This window comes from Cololabis saira, chromosome 22 (assembly GCF_033807715.1).
Source record: "Cololabis saira isolate AMF1-May2022 chromosome 22, fColSai1.1, whole genome shotgun sequence".
Taxonomy (NCBI): domain Eukaryota; kingdom Metazoa; phylum Chordata; class Actinopteri; order Beloniformes; family Belonidae; genus Cololabis; species Cololabis saira.
In genome coordinates this window covers 21709392-21729949 of record NC_084608.1, presented here as the reverse complement: position 1 = coordinate 21729949, position 20558 = coordinate 21709392, and the positions used below count along the sequence as shown (strand labels likewise).

The 20558-nt window shown below is 37.3% G+C and overlaps 1 protein-coding gene across 7 annotated transcripts in view; it reads left to right on the top strand.

Moving 5' to 3' along the window:
• myom1b (myomesin 1b) overlaps nt 1-16815 on the top strand; it is a 45716-nt gene extending 28901 nt beyond the window's left edge. For all 7 annotated transcript variants that reach the window (XM_061713786.1, XM_061713784.1, XM_061713782.1 and 4 more), the window contains 20 exons: nt 128-312; nt 400-514; nt 597-753; nt 1870-1976; nt 2074-2118; nt 2239-2375; nt 3135-3279; nt 4998-5057; nt 5199-5266; nt 5402-5515; nt 8188-8275; nt 8361-8399; nt 8484-8589; nt 8702-8865; nt 9973-10009; nt 11050-11072; nt 11337-11392; nt 13439-13654; nt 15793-15934; nt 16349-16815. In XM_061713786.1, coding sequence (XP_061569770.1) covers nt 128-312; nt 400-514; nt 597-753; nt 1870-1976; nt 2074-2118; nt 2239-2375; nt 3135-3279; nt 4998-5057; nt 5199-5266; nt 5402-5515; nt 8188-8275; nt 8361-8399; nt 8484-8589; nt 8702-8865; nt 9973-10009; nt 11050-11072; nt 11337-11392; nt 13439-13654; nt 15793-15934; nt 16349-16557 — 2213 coding nt within the window. In that variant the 3' untranslated portion in view covers nt 16558-16815. The remainder of the gene's footprint in view (nt 1-127; nt 313-399; nt 515-596; nt 754-1869; nt 1977-2073; nt 2119-2238; nt 2376-3134; nt 3280-4997; nt 5058-5198; nt 5267-5401; nt 5516-8187; nt 8276-8360; nt 8400-8483; nt 8590-8701; nt 8866-9972; nt 10010-11049; nt 11073-11336; nt 11393-13438; nt 13655-15792; nt 15935-16348) is intronic.
• The last annotated feature ends 3743 nt before the right edge of the window (nt 16816-20558 follow it).

Below are 20558 nucleotides of genomic sequence, written 5' to 3'. Positions count from 1 at the left end.
ACACAAACAATAAGCGCTATAATTATTATCTAATAAATAAAGACACATGAAGAAGAATGTGAGGAGCTGATTTACTGTTTTAGTTTTACTTTAAAGGAAAAAAACACGTATGTGTGGTTCCCCACAGGGCCTCCGCATGACCTGGATATCAGAGAGGTGCGGAGCGACTCCCTGGTGCTGCTGTGGAAACCTCCGGTGTACCAGGGCCGCGACCCGGTCAACGGGTTCTACATCGACATCAAGGAGGCCGAGGCCCCGGAGGAGGCCTGGAGGGGGGTCAACACCAAGGCCGAGGAGAACAAGTACCTCAAGGTCTTCAGCCGGAGCCCACTTCTCTGAGGTGACTGCGCTCACAGTTAGAGCTGCTGTTCCACGTGCTTTCTTTCTTTTATTTCACAGATTAAGCACCTCAAAGAGGGAGAGACCTACGTTTTCCGCGTGCGTGCTCAGAATAAAGCGGGCGTGGGAAAAACCTCAGAAGTCACAGAGCCGGTCCAGGCTATGACCAAACCAGGTGGGAGGGATGATGTGAAACATCCTGCGCATGACGATGATGTCGTTCTATTAAAAAAGTTTACTTTCTTTCATTTTTTTAGGCACCAAGGAGATTGAGGTGGAAGTCGATGATGATGGTGTTGTCTCCCTGAACTTTGAATGCAGTGACATCACCGCCGACTCCAAATTCGTGTGGTCTAAGGATTACGTAGAAATGACAGAATCTACCCGCTTGACCGCAGAGACCAAGGGAAACAAGTGAGGCAAACTTTCCGAAAGTGACGCTGTAAAAATATATAAAAATAATTAATCGTCATCTAATCTTTGTCCATGAGAATCTTTGGGCAGATTGTCCATAAAACGTAAAAAGGGTGACCAAATGTCATTAAATTCTCCAACTTTACCTCTTAGAATGTATGTTAATTTTTCCAATACTAGGTGTGAAGACATCTCTTTTAATCACTGGGTGGAATTAGGACTCTGAACATCCTTCCACTTCAAGGCTATTACCCTTTTTACTTGTAATAAACAAAAATCTATGAGCTTTCTTTTCTTTGCATTTGCACCAAAGTCTTCAGGGTATATATGTAACAGACATAATCTAGGTTCAACAGGAATTATACACTCTGTTAATCTGGAAATCAGGCGAAGGGTATCTTTCCAAAAATCCTGGAGTTTCTTACATTCCCATATACAGTGAAGCAAGGTACCTCTTTCTATGTTACATTTAGGGCAATTGTCTGGAATGTTGGGATTAAAATGATTTAGCTTAACGGGAGTAATGTAGGTTCTAAAGAGCCATTTGTATTGTAGTAATCTGCCTCTCGTGTTTATACTCTGGGTTTGGGCTAGATGACAGGCCTTCTCCCATTCTTCTGTGGATATATCTAGTTGTAGATCATTCCTCCAAGAGGATAAATAAGAATGGGAACTTTCCTGCGAACCGTTTAAAAGTATGTTATATAGCTTTGATAACAGATAATGGCGGTTCCTCGTAAGTTTTACTTTGAGCATGTATGAAGCTTCTGATTTGTAAGTATTTAAAGAAATGTTTCTTGGGAAGGTTATACTTAACTACCAGCTGTTGAAATGACATTAAAGTATGATCGATAAAAAGATCCTTCATTTTAGTTATCCCCAAATCTATCCACTGTTTGAAACCTGCATCTTGCCTCCCAGGTTTAAAACTATCATTTCCCCAGATAGGAGTGAAACGTGATAGTACAATATTTTCATTCAAAAAGGTGTGGGCTTCATGCCAAATAGATATGGAGTTTCTTAGAAAAGGGTTGCGTGTTTGCTTCATCAGTGTTTAAGTGACGCTGTTTTAGTCCTAACATTTTATTTCTGTTAAATTCAATTCTGCATTTCCAGGTCCAAGATCGCTTTCAGCGGTCTGGAGGAGGAGGACATAGGCATTTACTCGTGTCTTGTCACCCACACTGATGGTGCTTCATCCAGCTACAATCTCTCTAAAGAGGGTGAGTTAAAGATGGGACATGTTTTTGTAAAAATAAATAAAATAAAATCAATTGCTGCTCTTTTGACTTTATTCATGAATCTTTTGTGGTTTTTCAGAGTTGAAGAGGCTGCTGGAGATCAGTCATGACCACAAATTCCCAAGTGAGTGTTCCAAACTTCCTCATAAATAGGTTCCTTGTTTATACAAATTTTTTTTAAATGTATTTCTTTAAAATCTAATTTATGAGATGGATATGAGTCTTTATTCTGTCCTGTCTCCAGTTATCCCCCTGAAGACAGAGCTGGCTGTAGAGCTGATGGAGAAGGGCAAAGTCCGCTTTTGGCTGCAGGCCGAAAAGATATCGGCGAATGGCAATGTCGAATATGTTTTTAACGACAATCTGATTTCTCAAGGAGAGGTTGGTATGAATTAGGAATGGGTGATATTTTACTGTTCACGATAAACCGTCAAAAAAATTCCCCACAGTAAGAATTTGTCATCTCACGGTAAAAATGATAAATTGAGGAAATGAGAAAGAAAGAAAGAAAGAAAGAAAGAAAGAAAGAAAGAAAGAAAGAAAGAAAGAAAGAAAGAAAGAAATGAGCCAGAAAGAAAGAAAGAAAGAAAGAAATGAGCCAGAAAGAAAGAAAGAAAGAAAGAAAGAAGAAAGAAATGAGCCAGAAAGAAAGAAAGAAAGAAAGAAAGAAAGAAATGAGCCAGAAAGAAAGAAAGAAAGAAAGAAATGAGTCTGAAAGAAAGAAAGAAATGAATCTGAAAGAAAGAAAGAAAGAAAGAAAGAAAGAAAGAAAGAAAGAAATGAGCCTGAAAGAAAGAAAGAAGAAAAGAAAGAAAGAAAGAAAGAAAGAAAGAAAGAAAGAAAGAAAGAAAGAAAGAAAGAAAGAAAGAAAGAAAGAAAGAAAGAAAGAAAGAAAGAAAGAAAGAAAGAAAGAAAGAAAGAAAGAACGAACGAACGAACGAACGAACGAACGGGGTTAAATGCCAGAAATTATCGTGATACATTTTTTTGTCCATACCGCCCATCCCTAGTATGAATCTGAGTTTAAAGAAAAATGAAATGTTTCTAAAGGGTGGCGTTACATATGGTGGCTTTAATATAACTTCAAAAAGGGTTCTCTTTTTTTAAACATGATATATATTTTCTGTTTTTGTTGTTCAGAAATACAAGATGAACTTTGACAAGAACACTGGTGTGATTGAGATGGTCATGGAGTCCTTGAACCCTGAAGACGAGGGCACCTTCACCTTCCAGCTGAAGGACGGCAAAGCTACAAACCAGTCCAGCTTGGTTCTGATTGGAGACGGTAAGTCCAAGCACACAACAAAAAAAGAGCATGACATTAGAAAATGAAATAAAATGTGTTTTAATTAGGTATTTTAAGTACTTGTGAGTAATATTTAGGAGAATTGGATCCCCAGTACCTTACAGTTGTCAATGTTTCCCTGGACGCAGCCACTAGGCATCACAATAGCCATTGAAGTTTAGGAAACATACAGTAAATCTGCAGGGACCTGTAAGGTAGACTATAATGAGGTGTGTTGTGTCATATATGCAGATTCATGACTTATTAGCTCTTTTTCTTTGGTCCTGTAACCAATTTTAGGCGTATTGTGCTGAGCAGGCAACAGTGCACCGGTAACCTGTCACCACTAGAGGGCAGTAAAAACATTAGACTGGTCATGATGCACCAGAGGCGCAAAAAAAACAGACTTATTACAATATCTGCTTTCTCTGTGTATAATGTGATAATGAGCAGTGCTAAATGTAGTCTGGTTCAAGAATGAAGTGTTTTTTATTGTTTTTGTTAATTTATACCGAATGTTAGAATGGAAAAATACACATGATTGTTTGAAGCCGACCCCGGCAAGCTGCCTCTTACATGACCACAGCCTTTATGGACACTCATACTGAGAGCTATGATGACAAAACAATTAATGGGCAATAAAAAGGGGAAGTTATAGCCTTTCAAACTTTAAAAAGTGCTTTTATTGACTATTATGAACAGTACTCGAGTTGTAAAAAAAGATCAGGGGGGATGGTGGATTTTATCATATGGGGACAGATAATTTGTGCTGATTACAAATAATATAATATATTACAAATAATAGCACTGACCAAAACACCTACAGAAATACTGCAGGACTGACATAGCAGCAGTTAAATGCAGCCTTCTGTAAGCTTTAAATATCCACTGGGCTTACATCAAATACATCAAAACACAAAAATAAAAAACAGTTTTCTGAACTTATCAATATGACTCTGTCCTTCACAGGATAAGTAAAATGGATCACTGCAAAAACTCAAAATCTTAACAAGAATATTTGTCTTATTTCTAGTTAAAATGTCTCATTTTAGTAAAACAATCTCATTACACTTAAAACAAGACTCATCACTGGAAAAAACAACAATTTTCATCTGTTTCAAGTAGATTTTCACTTAAAATAAGTAGAAAAATCTGCCAGTGGAACAAGATTTTTTTGCTTGTAATGAGAAGATAAATCTTGTCCCATTGGCAGATTTTTCTACTTATTTCAAGTGAAAATTTACTTGAAACAGGTGAAAATTGTCAAATAAGTTATTTTTCTGGTAATGACTCTAAATGTTGAAATAGCACATTCATTGATGAAATGACATAAGGGATGGAAAGGGGGGATGATTTTGACCGTTTTTATTTCAGGGGGGATGCCATCCCCCCTCATCCCCCTTCAACTCGAGTACTGATTATGACGCTTAAAATATTTGGTGGTCTGAAATTAAAAGGTGAACAGTGAAGAAAAATAATGAAAAACGTATCTGTATGTTTTCCCAAAATAATTCATTTGGAGGTTTCCAGGCTGAAGATGAATTCATCTTTGAAACCAGTTCAAGTTGCCGTGACGACTAAACCATCAAACTGCTTGTATCTCAAAGGATTGCTTGCAGGTGTCACTGCTGTCATCGGATGTCACGGTTAAAATTGGATAAATGTAGTCTCATTTTGAAGCATATAATCTGATTGTTGTAAACGCTTTTTATTCACAGTTTTCAAGCAGCTGCAGAAAGAATCTGAGTTCCAGAGAAAAGAATGGTTCAGAAAGCAAGGTATGGCACTCTTTGGGTCTGAGGTAGGGTTTTCTACTTGACAAAACAAAAAAAAGGCAGCAAGCCATGGCAAACAGTAAACAAGCAGAGTAAAACTGGATTATTATAATGATATCATGATAATGTTTATGTGCGTTCCAGGTCCTCACTTTATTGAGTATTTGGGTTACGAAGTGACACCGGAGTGTTGCGTCATACTCAACTGCAAGGTGAGCTGAAGCATCACATAAGTCAGTGATGCCGTTCTTCTTCTGATAACAGAATAACATGTTCTTTTAAAAACACTTTATTATTTTAAGAACACTATTAGTGTGGAAACAACCTCTGGCTGTGTCGTATTTCAGGTCGGTAATATAAAGAAGGAGACTTCAGCTCTGTGGTACAAAGACGGACATGAGATCAAATCAGACGAGCATCTCACCTTCACCGAGGGGGTTCTGAAGCTGGAGATTTCTCAGGTGAGAAAACGAGGATGAGTAGAAACATTTCTGTGTCCATGTTTTTATACTCTACGGCTTGTAGTAAAACTGAAAAGGTAGGGTAAGCATGTCTTCTCACCAACCACTAGACCAGGGGTCGGCAACCCAAAATGTTGAAAGAGCCATATTGGACCAAAAACACAAAAAACTAATATGCCTTAGAATGAAGACAAATGGTGAAAGGAGAAATGTCGAAAAAAAGTCAAAATGTGGAGAAAAAAATAAAAATTTAGAGAAAAAAGTCAAAATGTTGAGATTAATGTTGAAGTACAATCTCGAGAAAAAAGTTCAAATGTTGAGAAAAAAGTGGAAATGTCGAGAAAAAAGTCGAAATGTTGAGAAAAAAGTCGAAATGTCGAGATTAAAAAGGAAAGGAAAAAAGGAAGAAAAAAAAGTGGAAAAAAGGAAAGAAAGAAAGAAGAAAAAAGAAAAAAAACAAGAAAAGAAAGAAAAAAAAGGAAAAAAAGAGAAAAAAGAGAAAAAAGAGAAAATAAAGACAAAGAAAGAGAAAAAAAGGAAAAAAAAGGGGAAAAAAAGGAAAAAAAGAAGAAAAAAGCAAAAACAACAAGAAAAGAAAGAAAAAAGGAAAAAAAGAGAAAAAAAGGAAGAAAAAAAGAAGCAAAAAAGGAAAAAAAGGTGAAACATTTTTGAAAAAGCTCCAGGAGCCACTAGGGCGGCGCTAAAGAGCCGCATGCGGCTCTAGAGCCGCGTGTTGCCGACCCCTGCACTAGACAACCGTCTTTTCAGTACACTGTAAAGGGAGGGAGGAGTTATCGCTCCATCTATTGTTGATGTTTGGTTTGAAATATGTGACATCATCCAGAAAACTCCTACCCTGCCTTTAATGTACAGTAGGCCTCGATTCCAAAAACATATGGATTTATCACATTTTAAGAGCATCTTTCATTTCCCCAGTGAAGTAAAGAGCAGTCCACTCGAGGGCTGTTAAAACATTTACTGCCTTTTTTTTTTTTCCCGAATGCCTCTAGTGAATGCATGACTGTCTTCTTACACAAAACCAACAATAGTGTAAAGAACTGGGTACCGTGATATTCCCACTTCCCACACAAATAAGCATGATGTCACAGCACATGTTTGCTATTTTGCCGTGACTCTGGAAGACAGCAGGCGATTGCCAACAGAGCTAACTGGAGAGCACTTATGGCCGTGTTCCTAAAGTCTGGTCCTGGGGGGCCGCTGTCCTGCATGTGTAGTCGAGTCTCCAGACCCTTATGTATGGATCATTAGCAGTCAGCTGTTCACACTGTAAAGAGATTCTAAATATTGATGCTGATCCAGTTGAAGGTGATGGCAGAGTCCACACCAAAACTATAATGAAAGTGTCGTGTGGATCAATCCAGAGGCAGTTTCACGGAGGACAAAGTCTCTCCCACTCCTCCACAATGCTGAAAGATGAACAGCTCCGAGGCTGTACCCCAATCAATCACGTTCTTTGTAGTAAAAACAAAGAAATAGGACAACATAGGAAACACCTTTCCTCTCAAATTCTCCAGCTTTGGCCAATATCAAATAAACATGAAGTACAACCAAAAACTACCTCTGAAAACACAGCTGAACTACCACTTTCACACGGTTCTTGGAGTCACAATTCAAAAAAAAGATTACTACAGAATTGCCAAGTACACCTTAGATCAGGGGTGTCAAATGTGCGGCCCGAGAGAGATTTTCATGCGGCCCGCAAGAAGTTTCCAACGCAAAAAAACAAATTGTTAATTTACTTTAATTTACTGTTAATTGCCATGAATCGCAGCATATCCGATAATATATTTCTTCTACAAATCCATCGTTATTCCACAAAGAGAGCAGTTTGACATTTTTTTAGTTTTCTAGAATGCATTTGCCAATTTTATTTCTTTGTAGACGGTCGTTTATTTTTATTAACTGACTACTATTATATATTTTCGCAGGAAAAATATCACTGCTAAAAAAGATGATAGAAGATATTCGGAGAATTTCAGTTTTGAATACGAGGATAGTGACAAAGTAAAACAGTTAAAAGAGAAGTGCTGACTTTTTCGGCACACTAGCGTAAATATCTGCACCAATTATTAAAAATAAATACACTTAATTGTACTGGAAAAATCTCTAAATCACCAAGAAACACTCTCGGATGTAATAAGAAACATTTTGCTTTTAATTAAATTTCCTATAAAAAAGCAAAATATAAAAAAAAACGTACTTGTTTCTGTTTATCTTTGTAAAATGGTATTAAAAGTATCTTAAAAAAAACGAGAAATTTCAAGAAAAGATCCTGAAAAAATATATTTTACATAATTAGTGTGTAAACAAAGTGCATATTTCCTTTAAAATTAACTAAACTGATATTGGATTAGATAACAATAGTAAAAAAAAGAATTAGGAAAAAAAAAATTGCACCGTTTTTGTTATTTTGAGCGTGCGGCCCGCAAGAAAGAAATTGGTCAAATCCGGCCCGCCAAGCAAAATGAGTTTGACACCCCTGCCTTAGATCAATCATTTTTTACAGCATTTATTTGCCGTCTTTTCAAAGCAGTGACATTTAAATTATTAGCTGTAGCGCCTCAAATGTTTAACTTCTCTAGTAAATATTGTTTAGTTTCTTTTACAAGCTGCTGCTAATGTTTGCCTGCATTTGTTGCTGTCACTGTCAGATCTCCAAGAAGGATGCTGGGGTGTATGAGGTTGTCCTGAAGGATGACAGAGGAAAGGACACGTCCACACTCAATCTGACAGATCAGGGTAACCTTACACTTTACAAGACCTTTACAATATGTAAATAAAGTCATTGAATCCTATTAAATTACTGTGATTTTCTCTCTTAAAGGCTTCAAAGACTTGATGAATGAAGTTTTCAGTGTTATCGGTAAGAAGAAACTTGTAGACCACATATAATGTTGAACTGTACTGATATGTAACTGGACTATTTAAATTACCTTTTTTTTTGCAGCCAATTCCTCCACTCCACTAAAGATCACAAGCACAGATGAGGGCATCCGAATGTACACCTTTGTCAACTACTATAACGATTTACTCCAGGTCACGTGGCATTACAAGTGGGTCTAGAAGCAAAGGCTTGTCATTAAACATCAGTTCTGCTCCAGCCGTGGCAGCGTTGAGCCTGTAACGGTGTCCCGTATTGAGTGTGGTGTTTGATCTCTTCGGCAGGGAATCGGCGATCTCCTTCTCCGACCGTATAAAGAGCGGTGTGGTCGGAGACCAGCTGTGGCTCCAGATCACAGAGCCCACAGAGAAAGACACGGGCAAGTACGCCATCGAGTTCCACGATGGGAAGGCTGGCCTCAAGAGGACCGTGGACCTCTCCGGTCAAGGTGAGGGCACCGGGTGACGTGAGACGTGGACTGAATGATAGTTTCTTCTGGGTTTACTGACTTAAACATAAGGCACTGTCATGCACCGACTGGGATGTAATAGGGCTGTTCGATTAATCGATTTTAAATCGTAATCGCGATTATGTAATTAGAACGATGTTAAAACGTGAAAATCGATTTTTCATTTTTTTTTACCTTGTCCGCACACATATTAATGATTGATACCATATTAATGATTGATGGAAATACCTCTCAATACCTGCGACAAGTGCCCCATGGGAGAGGCTCTTTAGTGTAGGAGGGGGCGTGGTAACATGCCACCAGGCATCCCTCAAGCCAGATGCGGTAGACCGGCTCGTGTTCCTTGCAAAAAACTTGCAAATGTGAATAGCAAATGTAATGACTGACATTACACACCTCTACCTCCTTCATGGTTTGCATTATTATTGAGCATGCAAAGACCCAGTTTAGTTTAATTAGAAAATGTCTTGTTTTATTTAATTGGAAATATAACTTACTGTATGTTTGCAAGTGCTGATTTGCTGATTTTTTTTTTTCAGAGATAAAACTTTATATTTTATTATATTTTTTAAAACTTTTTTTCAACTTATTTTACAGAGTTTTGCACTTTATTCATTAATTTTTGGTTTAATAAGAGCAAAGTTTGCACTTAAAGCCCAATGGGGCAAATGTTCAATAAAAAAACAGCATATTTGAAATAATTTCTTTGCCTTTTGTCAATTCACAAAATAATTGTAATCGTAATCGAAAATCGGATTTTGAGAGAAAAAAAATCGAGATTTTATTTTTGGGCAAAATCGAACAGCCCTAGGATGTAAAGAAGAACAGGATGCGCCCTCTTCAATGCAATATTCCTTCCCCAATGTGCAGTTTTACAGAGCATTATTGTATACCACAATCTGATGGTCTTTATATAACAAGTATAAAAGTAATTAATTTATATTAAATTATACATTTTAATTTGTTTTGCAAAACGTTTGATATTCTGGGTGTTTCTCTGTGATGTTTTACATTTACTCCATAAACCACAATCAACTATGAAACCAGACTCAAACTGTTTTAACTTGTTTTTTATTTGTTTTGCAGCATTTGATGATGCTTATGCAGAATTCCAGAGACTCAAGTGAGTCACTAATAACAACTCATCAAGCATCATTTTATCACATTCACAGGCCACTTCATTAGGTCCACTTCATTTAGGGGTTTATCTGGTACCTAAAAAGAGTTATTTTCTCATCAAAGACATAAGTACGGAGAGGAGGAAAGCTGCTTTGGTTTGGTTTTGCTGCCAGTTTGGCTGGCTTGTATATTTCAGAATCTGCTGATCGGCTCTGACTCCGATGACGAATCCTCTGAAGTTTTACAGAGAATAGTAAACCGTCCAGCGAGTCGCAGCCTGGCATCATTTCCAGGATATAAGCAGCATCCCCCTGGGGAAAAGAAAATGGGTAGTTACTGGCAGAGTTCAGGGAAAGGTGACTAAATTAGTTCAAGCCGACTGACAGGAAGGAAGAAGCAGAAGCGCGAAAGAAAAAGAAATCACTTTGTACAATGACGTGAAGCAGAGCCGCATCTTTTATCACACTAAACATCAGAGCTTGAAGCAGATGTGTCACAACAGCAGAAAGACACGAAGGGTGTATCTCCTGTCATCTGAGAAGAGGAAGCTGAGACCACAGTCGGCCCAGAACAGAAATAAAAACATGTTTGCTGTGATAAGTGTCGATTTCACCTCCTATTCAGCGGAAGTTCTGACTTTAAACAACGTGAGAACATGGTTTACTTTCACTGGTGCCAACAATGTGCAGATATCATGATGTAGGGAGGCTCTGGGAAGCTTTTCTTAGCTTCAACTAAGCATTAAACAAAAGAAAAAGCTGTTTCTCGTCTTTTCATCACCAGCATGTACTCATCTCTCAAAGCCTCCTTGATTACACAGCCTCAGTCTGAAAGTGATAGCAGGAAGAATATAAGCAGCTGTGAAGCTAAATGATATTCAGACAGTACAGTATGTAGCTGCAGAGCGAGCATTCATGGCAGCATAAACATCACATAAATTATTATATTATATATTATACAGTTTTCCTCATTTAAAGTTAACATATAAAATGTTTTATTTTTGAAAGCATCTTTGATCGTATTTGTTGTTCTTTATCTCCACAGAGCTGCTGCTCATGCAGAGAGAAGTAAGTCACACTTTGTACTTCGCTGTGCTTATATTTATACGCCAATAAATGTGGCAAGCTGTTTTTGAACTAATGCAGCTCTTCTGATGATCAGAATATTAACTTGTGCATGTGTTTATTAGGTTTATTTAGCGGCAATTTTACTACAAACAAAACTTAAAAACAAAAGCATACGTTGCACTTTTTCCTGGAACAAAAAAGTGTATCAGACAAAAAATATTAATCTAAATCACCAAGGTAATTTTTTTCCCCTTTTTTTTTCAGATCGTGCTCGAGTAGCAGGAGGCCTGCCTGATGTGGTCACTATACAGGAGGGCAAGGTAAACACCATCCATCCATCCATCCATCCATCCATCCATCCATCCATCCATCCATCCATCCATCCATCCATCCATCCATCCATCCATCCATCCATCCATCCATCCATCCATCCATCCATCCATCACCTTCTGCTTACCTGAGTTAAACTGCGGAGGCTGCAGTTTATGCAAAAAAAGATCCAGTCCTCCCTCCCCCGCCACTTCCTCTAGCCCTTTCACAGAAAATACAGAGGCGTTGCTGACCGAGGAGAGAGATGTAATCTCTCTAGCGTGTCCTGGGTCAGCACCGGGAACGCCATGTCCACTTTACTGTGGGTGCTGCATTGATCTACCCATCAGTCTCCTAATCCATTATTCCCTCAATCATAAACACCCATCGATGCTTCAACTCTTCCACTTGAGGCAACACCTCATCCCAAACATAGAGAGAGCATTCTCCCCGTTTCTGAGTGGAAGTGGAAGACGGTGACTTGTTAAAGCCACCAGGACCACATCATCCTCAAACCGCAGAGATGTGATCCTGAGGTCACCAAACCAGAGCTCCTCCACCTGTGTCTTGAAATTCAACCCTTACTCACGCTCTCGCCCCTCATGTCGGCTGACCTGCTGCTCCTGCAGGTAACGGGGTGTTGGAGGAAGCTCAGAGGGGTCAGGACCTTCGAGAGGGTCTTGAACTTGTCCTAAAACCTATTTTATTCTTTGGCTTTCAAGCTCAGCGAGACTCAGTTTCTTTATTCGTTCTTAGATGTTTTAATTTGTTTTATTGTGTTGAATTACAGTTGTTTTATGAAATGTTTTTATACATGTCTTCAGTGGTGCCACCAGGGGGTGGCCTGGGGTGGCCACGGCCCCCCCTACAAATTTGCTGGCCCCCCCACTGGCCTGAATAAAAAAAAAAAAAAAACACTTGCCGGTCACATAAATTCTAGTCAGTTATGCGTTTCATCCCAAATCATTTGGGCAAAATGCAAATCAGTAGGCGATTCTTTAAGTATTTCTGAGCCTAATAATAAAAAAATTAATTAAAAAAAAAAAAATATATATATATATATATATATATATATATAAAATATATGACATATTAAAATATAGATGATGTATATTAAATATTAAAAATGTATATATATGCCTTAGGTTTTTACCAACATGGTATTAACTATTAATATATATGCAGACAAGTTAGAAAGTAAAAAAAAAAAAAAAACGGTATAATAAAGTCTTGTAATGATGTCTTTTAGTTTTGGTGTCCACCCCATGAATTTAAATTTAAGTCTGGCCACCCCTATGAAAACGTCTTGGAGGCGCCCCTGCATGTCTTTTTATCTGGTTTATGTTTCTTATAGTCTCATAGTTTGTATTATTCAGTTATGTGCACCCCTTTGTCAGCTGCAGTTGTTTTAAAGTGCTTTATAAATAAAGTTGGTATAGTAGGTTAACAATTTCAGCTGAAAAAAACGGTGGAGTGAAACATGTCCTCCTACATCCACTGTTGCTGGCTGTGTTTTGGTTTCGGTTGACTTTATTGTCCGACCAGGATGAAAATGCTCCATGCAAAAATCTGATTTGTAATATTTATTATTTCTAGGATGCTTGTTCATAAATTATAGATCACTCCTAATATAAAAGTATAGAAAATGTCAGCATTGAAATCCAACTAGACTGTATGAGACTTATCAGTTAAATGTACTAAAATAACTTTCAAATTATTCAGTGTCAGAACAGAAGGAATGCAGATTCATTCAAAACAGTGCTCTTCATGCTCAAGGAAGCTGACATTGCATGCAAAGTCATGTCATTGCATCTTTGTAATCAACCAAATATTGCTCTCAAATCTGCATTTCAATTTCAAAGCTATATAGTTGTATTGTTGCATCACAAACCTATTCAAATTTAAAGCATCAGTAGGTGTACAGTATGTAAAGAGGAGATTGGATTAGGTAACATCTTGTGTAAACAGTCAATCTGGATCTGCTCCATCAGATTGACAAAAAGATATATATATAGTAGTAAGTAACAATAGATTTTTCACATTAATTCTCTCCGCAGGCTCTCAATCTCACCTGCAACATTTCGGGCGATCCCGTGCCGGAGGTCACCTGGCTGAAGAACGACAGGGAGATCTTGTCCGACGATCACTGCATCCTCAAGTTTGAGTCGGGCAAGTTCGCCAGCTTCACCATCACCGCCGTGAACCAGTCGGACTCTGGCAAGTACAGCATCCTGGTGAAGAACAAGTACGGCACGGAGAGCGGAGACTTCACCGTAAGTGTCTTCAATGAGGAGGCTGGCGCCAAGAAAAAGTAGAAAGCGGTCCGAGTCTTATCGTAAATATCTGTAAATGACACATGGAGGACACGGCTGAAGGGAAGAAAGGCCATGAAAGTGTGATTGATGTTTTGTGTAGAGTCCAAAATAAACTTGAGAGGTGTTGAATCTGAACATGGAACAGTTCAGGGAGAGATCCAGTAATTGATACGTACACGTTTAGTCCAAACAGAAGAAAGGTCATCTATGATATTGTATCAGCTCTAAATGTAACGGCTGCTGTTTTTTTTTGTTCAAAGTTGTGGCATTCAGAGGCAAGTGTTCGCATCTGAAGATGAAATCAAACGTTATTTATCGAAGGGAAGCCAAAGGAGATTGTGTCTGTTAGAGTTATGGATGTTTTGACATTTGCTATTAATTATGTGAACTTCATTACTGACCATCAAAAGTTTTGGACTAATTTGAGGATTTTGTTTTTGTTTTATTGGAATTTTAATTACTTAAATTTTGCTAACGAAACCAGAGAATCAACTTCATGAGACAAGCTTGACTGTCATTGAAACATAACCCCATCCACCCTCCGTTTTCATAGTTCAGGCTCCTGTTTAGCTCCAGAGGTGAGCAAGTGAACAAAATTAATAGCAAATGAATAAAAAAAATGTGCAGTTTCATCAGATTTATGTTTGTTGTATTCACAGTCACTTTGAATGTAATCTGACATCACTTTGTCTCAGTGTCTGAAGCAAATACTGTTTGTCGACCCGTCGTCTACCCACTGCTATTGATGATATTCACGGTTGCCATGACACTCCCATCACGATCCATCATTAATCCTTGCAATGTATCAGTTACGTTGTTGTCACAGCAATGAGGACTGTGAGATCACTGTTAATACCAACAGTGATGATTACTGCTTTACTTCCTATGCCCCTCTTTCCCGATGACACTAATAAAGAAAGAGCATGTACTTCCACACTTCCTCCTCCTTTTCCTTTATGAGTCGTCTCACTTTGCTTTCAGCCCTCCACCTTTCACCCTCCACTATCCCCTCTCCTCTTTCTTTTCACATTTTTACTCATAGCCACGATTTCTGTGCAGATGGAAAACGTGAAGATCCACAACCAGCATGGAGAGAGAACCACCCTCCCATTAACCAAGATGCAGATTATTGTTCCTGTACAGTAGATAAGTAGCAGCAAAATGTTATGATACCCATCATGGCTGGACTCAGAGCTGAATACTGCCTACTTCAGTCATTTCTGTAGGCCCAAATCAGGTGTTAGCAGGACAAAGTTTCAATGCCTGATATCACGATGGTTACTGCCATTTCATTTACAGCACAATTTATTTTAAACATGACTATTTGCTTGCTCATGTAAAGTGAGGTTTGTGCTCCAGGGATTCATCTTTGACCCGAGAAATTCAAAACTGACTCCAGAAACGGTGCCACAATAATAAAAATGCAAGCACCGGATGTGTACATATATATATATATATATATATATATATATATATATATATATATATATATATATATATATATATATATATATATATATATAATTTTTTCTCTGTCTGAGCCTCTTGTCTGGTTGAAGTCACACCACAAATAGAAATAATGATGTAAAGCCAAGACCAGCCAAACAGATGTTGAAAGTCCTAAATCGCATAGGTTCACTAAACTTACTTTTCTTTACATACATTATGACTTAAGCAAGTAACATCATTTCTAAGTTATTTTTTAAATGGCAGATGGTGCTGTAACCAGTTACTAAACATGTCCATCATTAGGACAAATCACTTGTTCAGAGGTAGAAACCAAAAGAGAACGTGCAAATGAAGATCAGACACAAAGAAAAGCAGTTACAAGCAGTTATAAAACTATAAAAAAAAGTTCCTGCTGTCCAAAAACGGTGAGTTTTGTTTCTTAGAATATGATTGTTAGGGAATGAGTCTGCATTTGTTAAATTAAATATTCTTTAGAAGAAAGCTGGTCTTCACATAAGGTTTTGATTATTTGGATGCTTTCAGAGGTAAGTCTGACTTCAGTGACAAACTATCCTGGCTAAGTAATGGAAATGAGTTTTTGAGCAGCGGTACGCTTGATGTCTTATATCCTTTTTTTCATGTCTCAGGTCGAACTAACCGAGGGGACCCCGGACCTGGGGGTGACCTCCTACATGACCGACGCAGAAGGAAATGTGGTGTTTAGCCCAAACACCCCAAAGGAAAAGATGAAAACCTCAATAACTGGAACAAAAGCGAAAAAAAGAAAGGGTGAGGAAATAAGTCATGCCGAAACGCCCCCCTCCCCTGTAATAAAATCTGTAATAAAAATAAAAACTTTATTTTAGCCAGAATAGAACATAGAAAACATATCAAATTTTGAAAGTTAGGAAATTAACCATCTTAACAAAGAAACATTGAATTTGATGGCAAAAAGACACCTGAATAGTTGGATCAGGGTGGAGTTAACAAAAACAATTTTACTTTCAAATTTCAACTTCTCTGACCAGAACAAACTTCTCCTCCTGGTCCACATGGGTTCAAGAGAATCTGCACACTGTTACATTTACATTTTACAAAGTGCCCCAACCTTTTCAGAATTAGGGTTGTGGATTAATGCATGCTGTCTGAGACACAGGGCACAGCAGAGAAAAGCGTTAATCACTAAAGATTATTCTTTTGCAGAATCTGTCGCTCAGAAACCTCCTGTAGAAAAAGCAGAAGACAAAGAAAAAAGCACCAGCAGGAAGTCAGAGAAGGAAAAAACTGCAGATGTTTCCACAAAAGAACCAAAAGCCTCTGAGTCACAACATCCAGAAGATGCAAAAGAAAATTTGGCTGAGAAGCTACCGAGTGCTGAATGCCCCCGAGGAGCCAAGCATAGCCACACCTGAACGAGAGGATGGAGAGACGGCCTCAAACTAGGGAATGCATGCAGAGAAAGGCCTATGTTATCCTGTTGGTTTTGTTAAGGCTTTCCATACCACAGTGACTGCATTCACTCTGAAAAGTATTAAAAAGAACAACATCTCACTTTTGTAATGGGAATGTTTTTAGTAGAAGTAGTGTTTTGATAATCACACGTCTTGATTTGGGTAATTTGTGGATTTTTCTTCATTTTTGTGTGCTGAAATAAAGGAAACGTTCTAATATTTTCAGTTTCAACCATTATATCTCTTTGCATGTTGTGTTGAAAGGTCTAGGAATGTACAGAGTTACACAGGCTTAAAGGCTTAATGCTGCAGAGCATTCTCACGCTGGATGGAGGAACAAAGCAAACATGAGACATTTTGGGGGTTAAACAGAGCAGAATGAATTCAAATCAGTAACAGGAAATGTTTTAGACGATAGCCCAACCAACAGAACTGCAGCTCTTTTCCAATATATCTAATTGATAGTTTTTACAATATAAGTTGAAAAACATTTCATAAAGACATGGACTACTATATACGACGGAGTATTAGGGCCAAACTAAGACAAAAAAAATTTGGAAATTACGAGAATAAAGTCATAATATAATGAGAATAAAGTCGTAAAATTACGAGAATAAAGTCGTAATGTTGTGAGAATAAAGTCGTAATAGAATAAAGTCGTAATATTATAAGAATAAAGTCGTAAAATTACGAGAATAAAGTAGTAAAATTACGAGAATAAAGTCGTAATGTTGCGAGAATAAAGTCGTAATATTATGAGAATAAAGTCGTAATATTATGAGAATAAAGTCGTAATATTACGAGAATAAAGTCGTAAAATTCCGAGAATAAAGTCGTAATGAATAAAGTGGTAATTTATGAGAATAAAGTCATAATATTATGAAAATAAAGTGGTAATTTATGAGAACTCTAACAGGAAGAGCTTCTTCTCCCTGTGTTAAAATGAAGAATATTGAGCATCTTGTGAAGTTATATTTATATATTTATAATATATTACAACTTTATTCTCATTACATTATGACTTTATTCTCGTAATTTCCTTTTTTTGTTTTTTTGTTTGGCCCTAATACTCCGTCGTAACTATAAGGTTGGACAATGACAATGAAATATTTATGCAAAACTGTCCTCATTTTTAATCTCGTCCATAAAACAATCGATTATGTGGTAACCTGTTTTTTTAAGGGGGAAATGAAAATAGCAACTTCCCCCTGCAGACCTAGTTGATGTTGCACTTCATTCCTTCCCCTTTACATATTCTGGGACAATCCGGTGGCACGGGTCCATTTGGTTCACATTAAACCCAACCTGTGCTGCCAAATATCTGCCCTGTTAAACTGTCCAGAAGCAAATCCCTGACAATCCTCCTCTTGGGGCTTCTGCTCTGTGGCTGACTTTGACCTCTGAGCATGGAAAATGAATACACTTGCTTTGATTAACAGAGTATCAAAGTAATTGGATTAAGTTTTTCAAAGTGAAAACAAGAGGGAGCTGTAAAAGCAAACAGGCTCTTGTGGATTTATGTTTATGTTATGGTCTCTGAGATATTGTTTACTGGATGTAAAGGTTTCATACACTGCTTTTAAGGGAATGTCTTTTCTAATTTATGCCTATTGGGTCTGATTTTAGCCTAGCTTTATTTTGATCAAATCTGCCTACACCTCCTCACTGGTGTACTACTAAAACAGCATGTGAAAGGAGTACTGCAGGAGTTGAAAAGAGGAGTGGTGGAGCTCTGATTGAGCACCAGAGGGACCCTTGAAGAGCTGACGCTCGGCTAACTGACGGGCCTTGAAGTCCCACAGAGGTCCATCAGAGCTGGGTCCCAGCGGATGTCTAGGCAAAGTTATTCAACCCCTAAGGCTCCAGGTTAACCTGGAGGGTACTCAGCTCCAGTAAATGGCTGTTCCAGCTACTGTTGGGGCAAGTGGTGAACAAGCTGGAGGCTCACCGGGTATATCAGACATGAAAGCCCAATGTAGCCCCTTTATCCGTGCTGTGGCTCAAATAACAAACGCATGGCCTAATGTTAATATTTTTTCATGATCCACTTTCTTGATCCTGCATATTATATACGTATATATGTGCACGTATATGTATGTATATTTTAAAAATGATCCACATCTTACCAAAAATCAACAATTAGAAAAATAAGTGTGCTCTAATATGATATTTTTTTCATAGTAACCAAACAAGAACATTTACCTCTATACTTTCATAACATTTTGCTGCTACTTATCTACTTTTTTTCTGACTGGCTTCACTTTCATCCATTAAGGTTAGATTGATGAATATAAAGGGGGCAGTTTTATGGTTGCTTTTTAATATATACCTTTAGCTGAAGACACTTTATCAAGGAAGATGATGCTCAATAAAGTAATTTATGTTCCCTTTTCTTTTTTTGGTGTCTTGTAAGCCCACTCGGGCTGGGCACTCCATGTGCATGACACGTAAATAAAATCAATCGTATGAATATATATATATATATATATATATATATATATATATATATATATATATATATATATATATATATATATATATATACATAATTTAATACATAATCATCATAATCATATCAGGTTTATTGGCCACGGTTTATTGGCCAAGTCAGGTCAAACAAGACAGGGAATTTGGTTATTTTTGCTCACTATACAGTAAATAGACAAATTGGCTCTTATTAGCATACATACAATTTTTTTTTAAGTGAAAGGTGCAGCAGTATGACATAGACATGGTTATTGAAAGGTGCATTGTTACAGCATATGATTGTTGTTGTTATTGTATTGTTATTGTTATTGTTGTATGCCTATTACCACCTAAAAAACATTGCTAGAATTAAGGGGATTCTGTCTAAACAAGACATGGAAAAACATATTCATGCATTCATTTTCAGTAGGTTGGATTATTGTAATGGCATCTTTACAGGCTTTAACAAGAAATCAATCAGGCAGCTGCAGCTGATCCAGAACGCCAGAGTCCTTACAAACACCAGGAAACTGGACCACATTACACCAGTCATGAAATCACTACACTGGCTTCCAGTGAGTCAAAAGATAGAGTTTAAAATCTTACTGCTGGTCTACAAAGACCTGAATGGTCTTGGACCAAAATACATGGTTGATCTGTTAGTTCCTATGAAGCTCCCAGACCCCTGAGATTCATCTGGATCTGGTTTGTTCTGGTTCCCAAGAACCAGAACCAAGCAAGGTGAGGCAGCGTTCAGTTATTCTGCTCCTCACCGGTGGAACAAACTTCCTGTAGACCTGAGGTCTGCTCCAACTGTCAGCTCCTTTAAATCAGGCCTAATAATATTACTGTATACTGAAGCGTACTCTTCAATTAAATACTTACCTGCTGTACTCTACTGTCCTTATTTTTAACAACTTGTGCTTTTTATTATTTGACCTCTTTTCTTATAATTTTATTTCATTTATTTGGTATTTAAGCGTACTCTTAAATTAAATACTTTCTGAAAACCGCTAATGAGATGTGTACCTGCGGTACTCTACTGCGCTTAGTTTTCAGCAACTTCTGCTTTTTATTATTTTACCTTATTTTCTCATAATCTTATGAACTTTATATATATTAGGCATTGCCTTGCCTAATATTATTATTATTTTTTTTATTGTATATATATATATATATATATATATATATATATATATATATATATATATATATATATATATATATATATATATATATATATATATATATATATATATATATATATATAGGACTGTCTCAGAAAATTAGAATATTGTGATAAAGTCCTTTATTTTCTGTAGTGCAATTAAAAAAAAAGTGTCATACATTCTGGATTCATTTTAAGATTAAGATTCCCAGAATATTCAAATTTTTTGAGATAGGATATTTGAGTTTTCTTTAGCTGTAAGCCATGATCAGCAATATTAAAATAATAAAAGGCTTGCAATATTTCAGTTGATTTGTAATGAATCCAG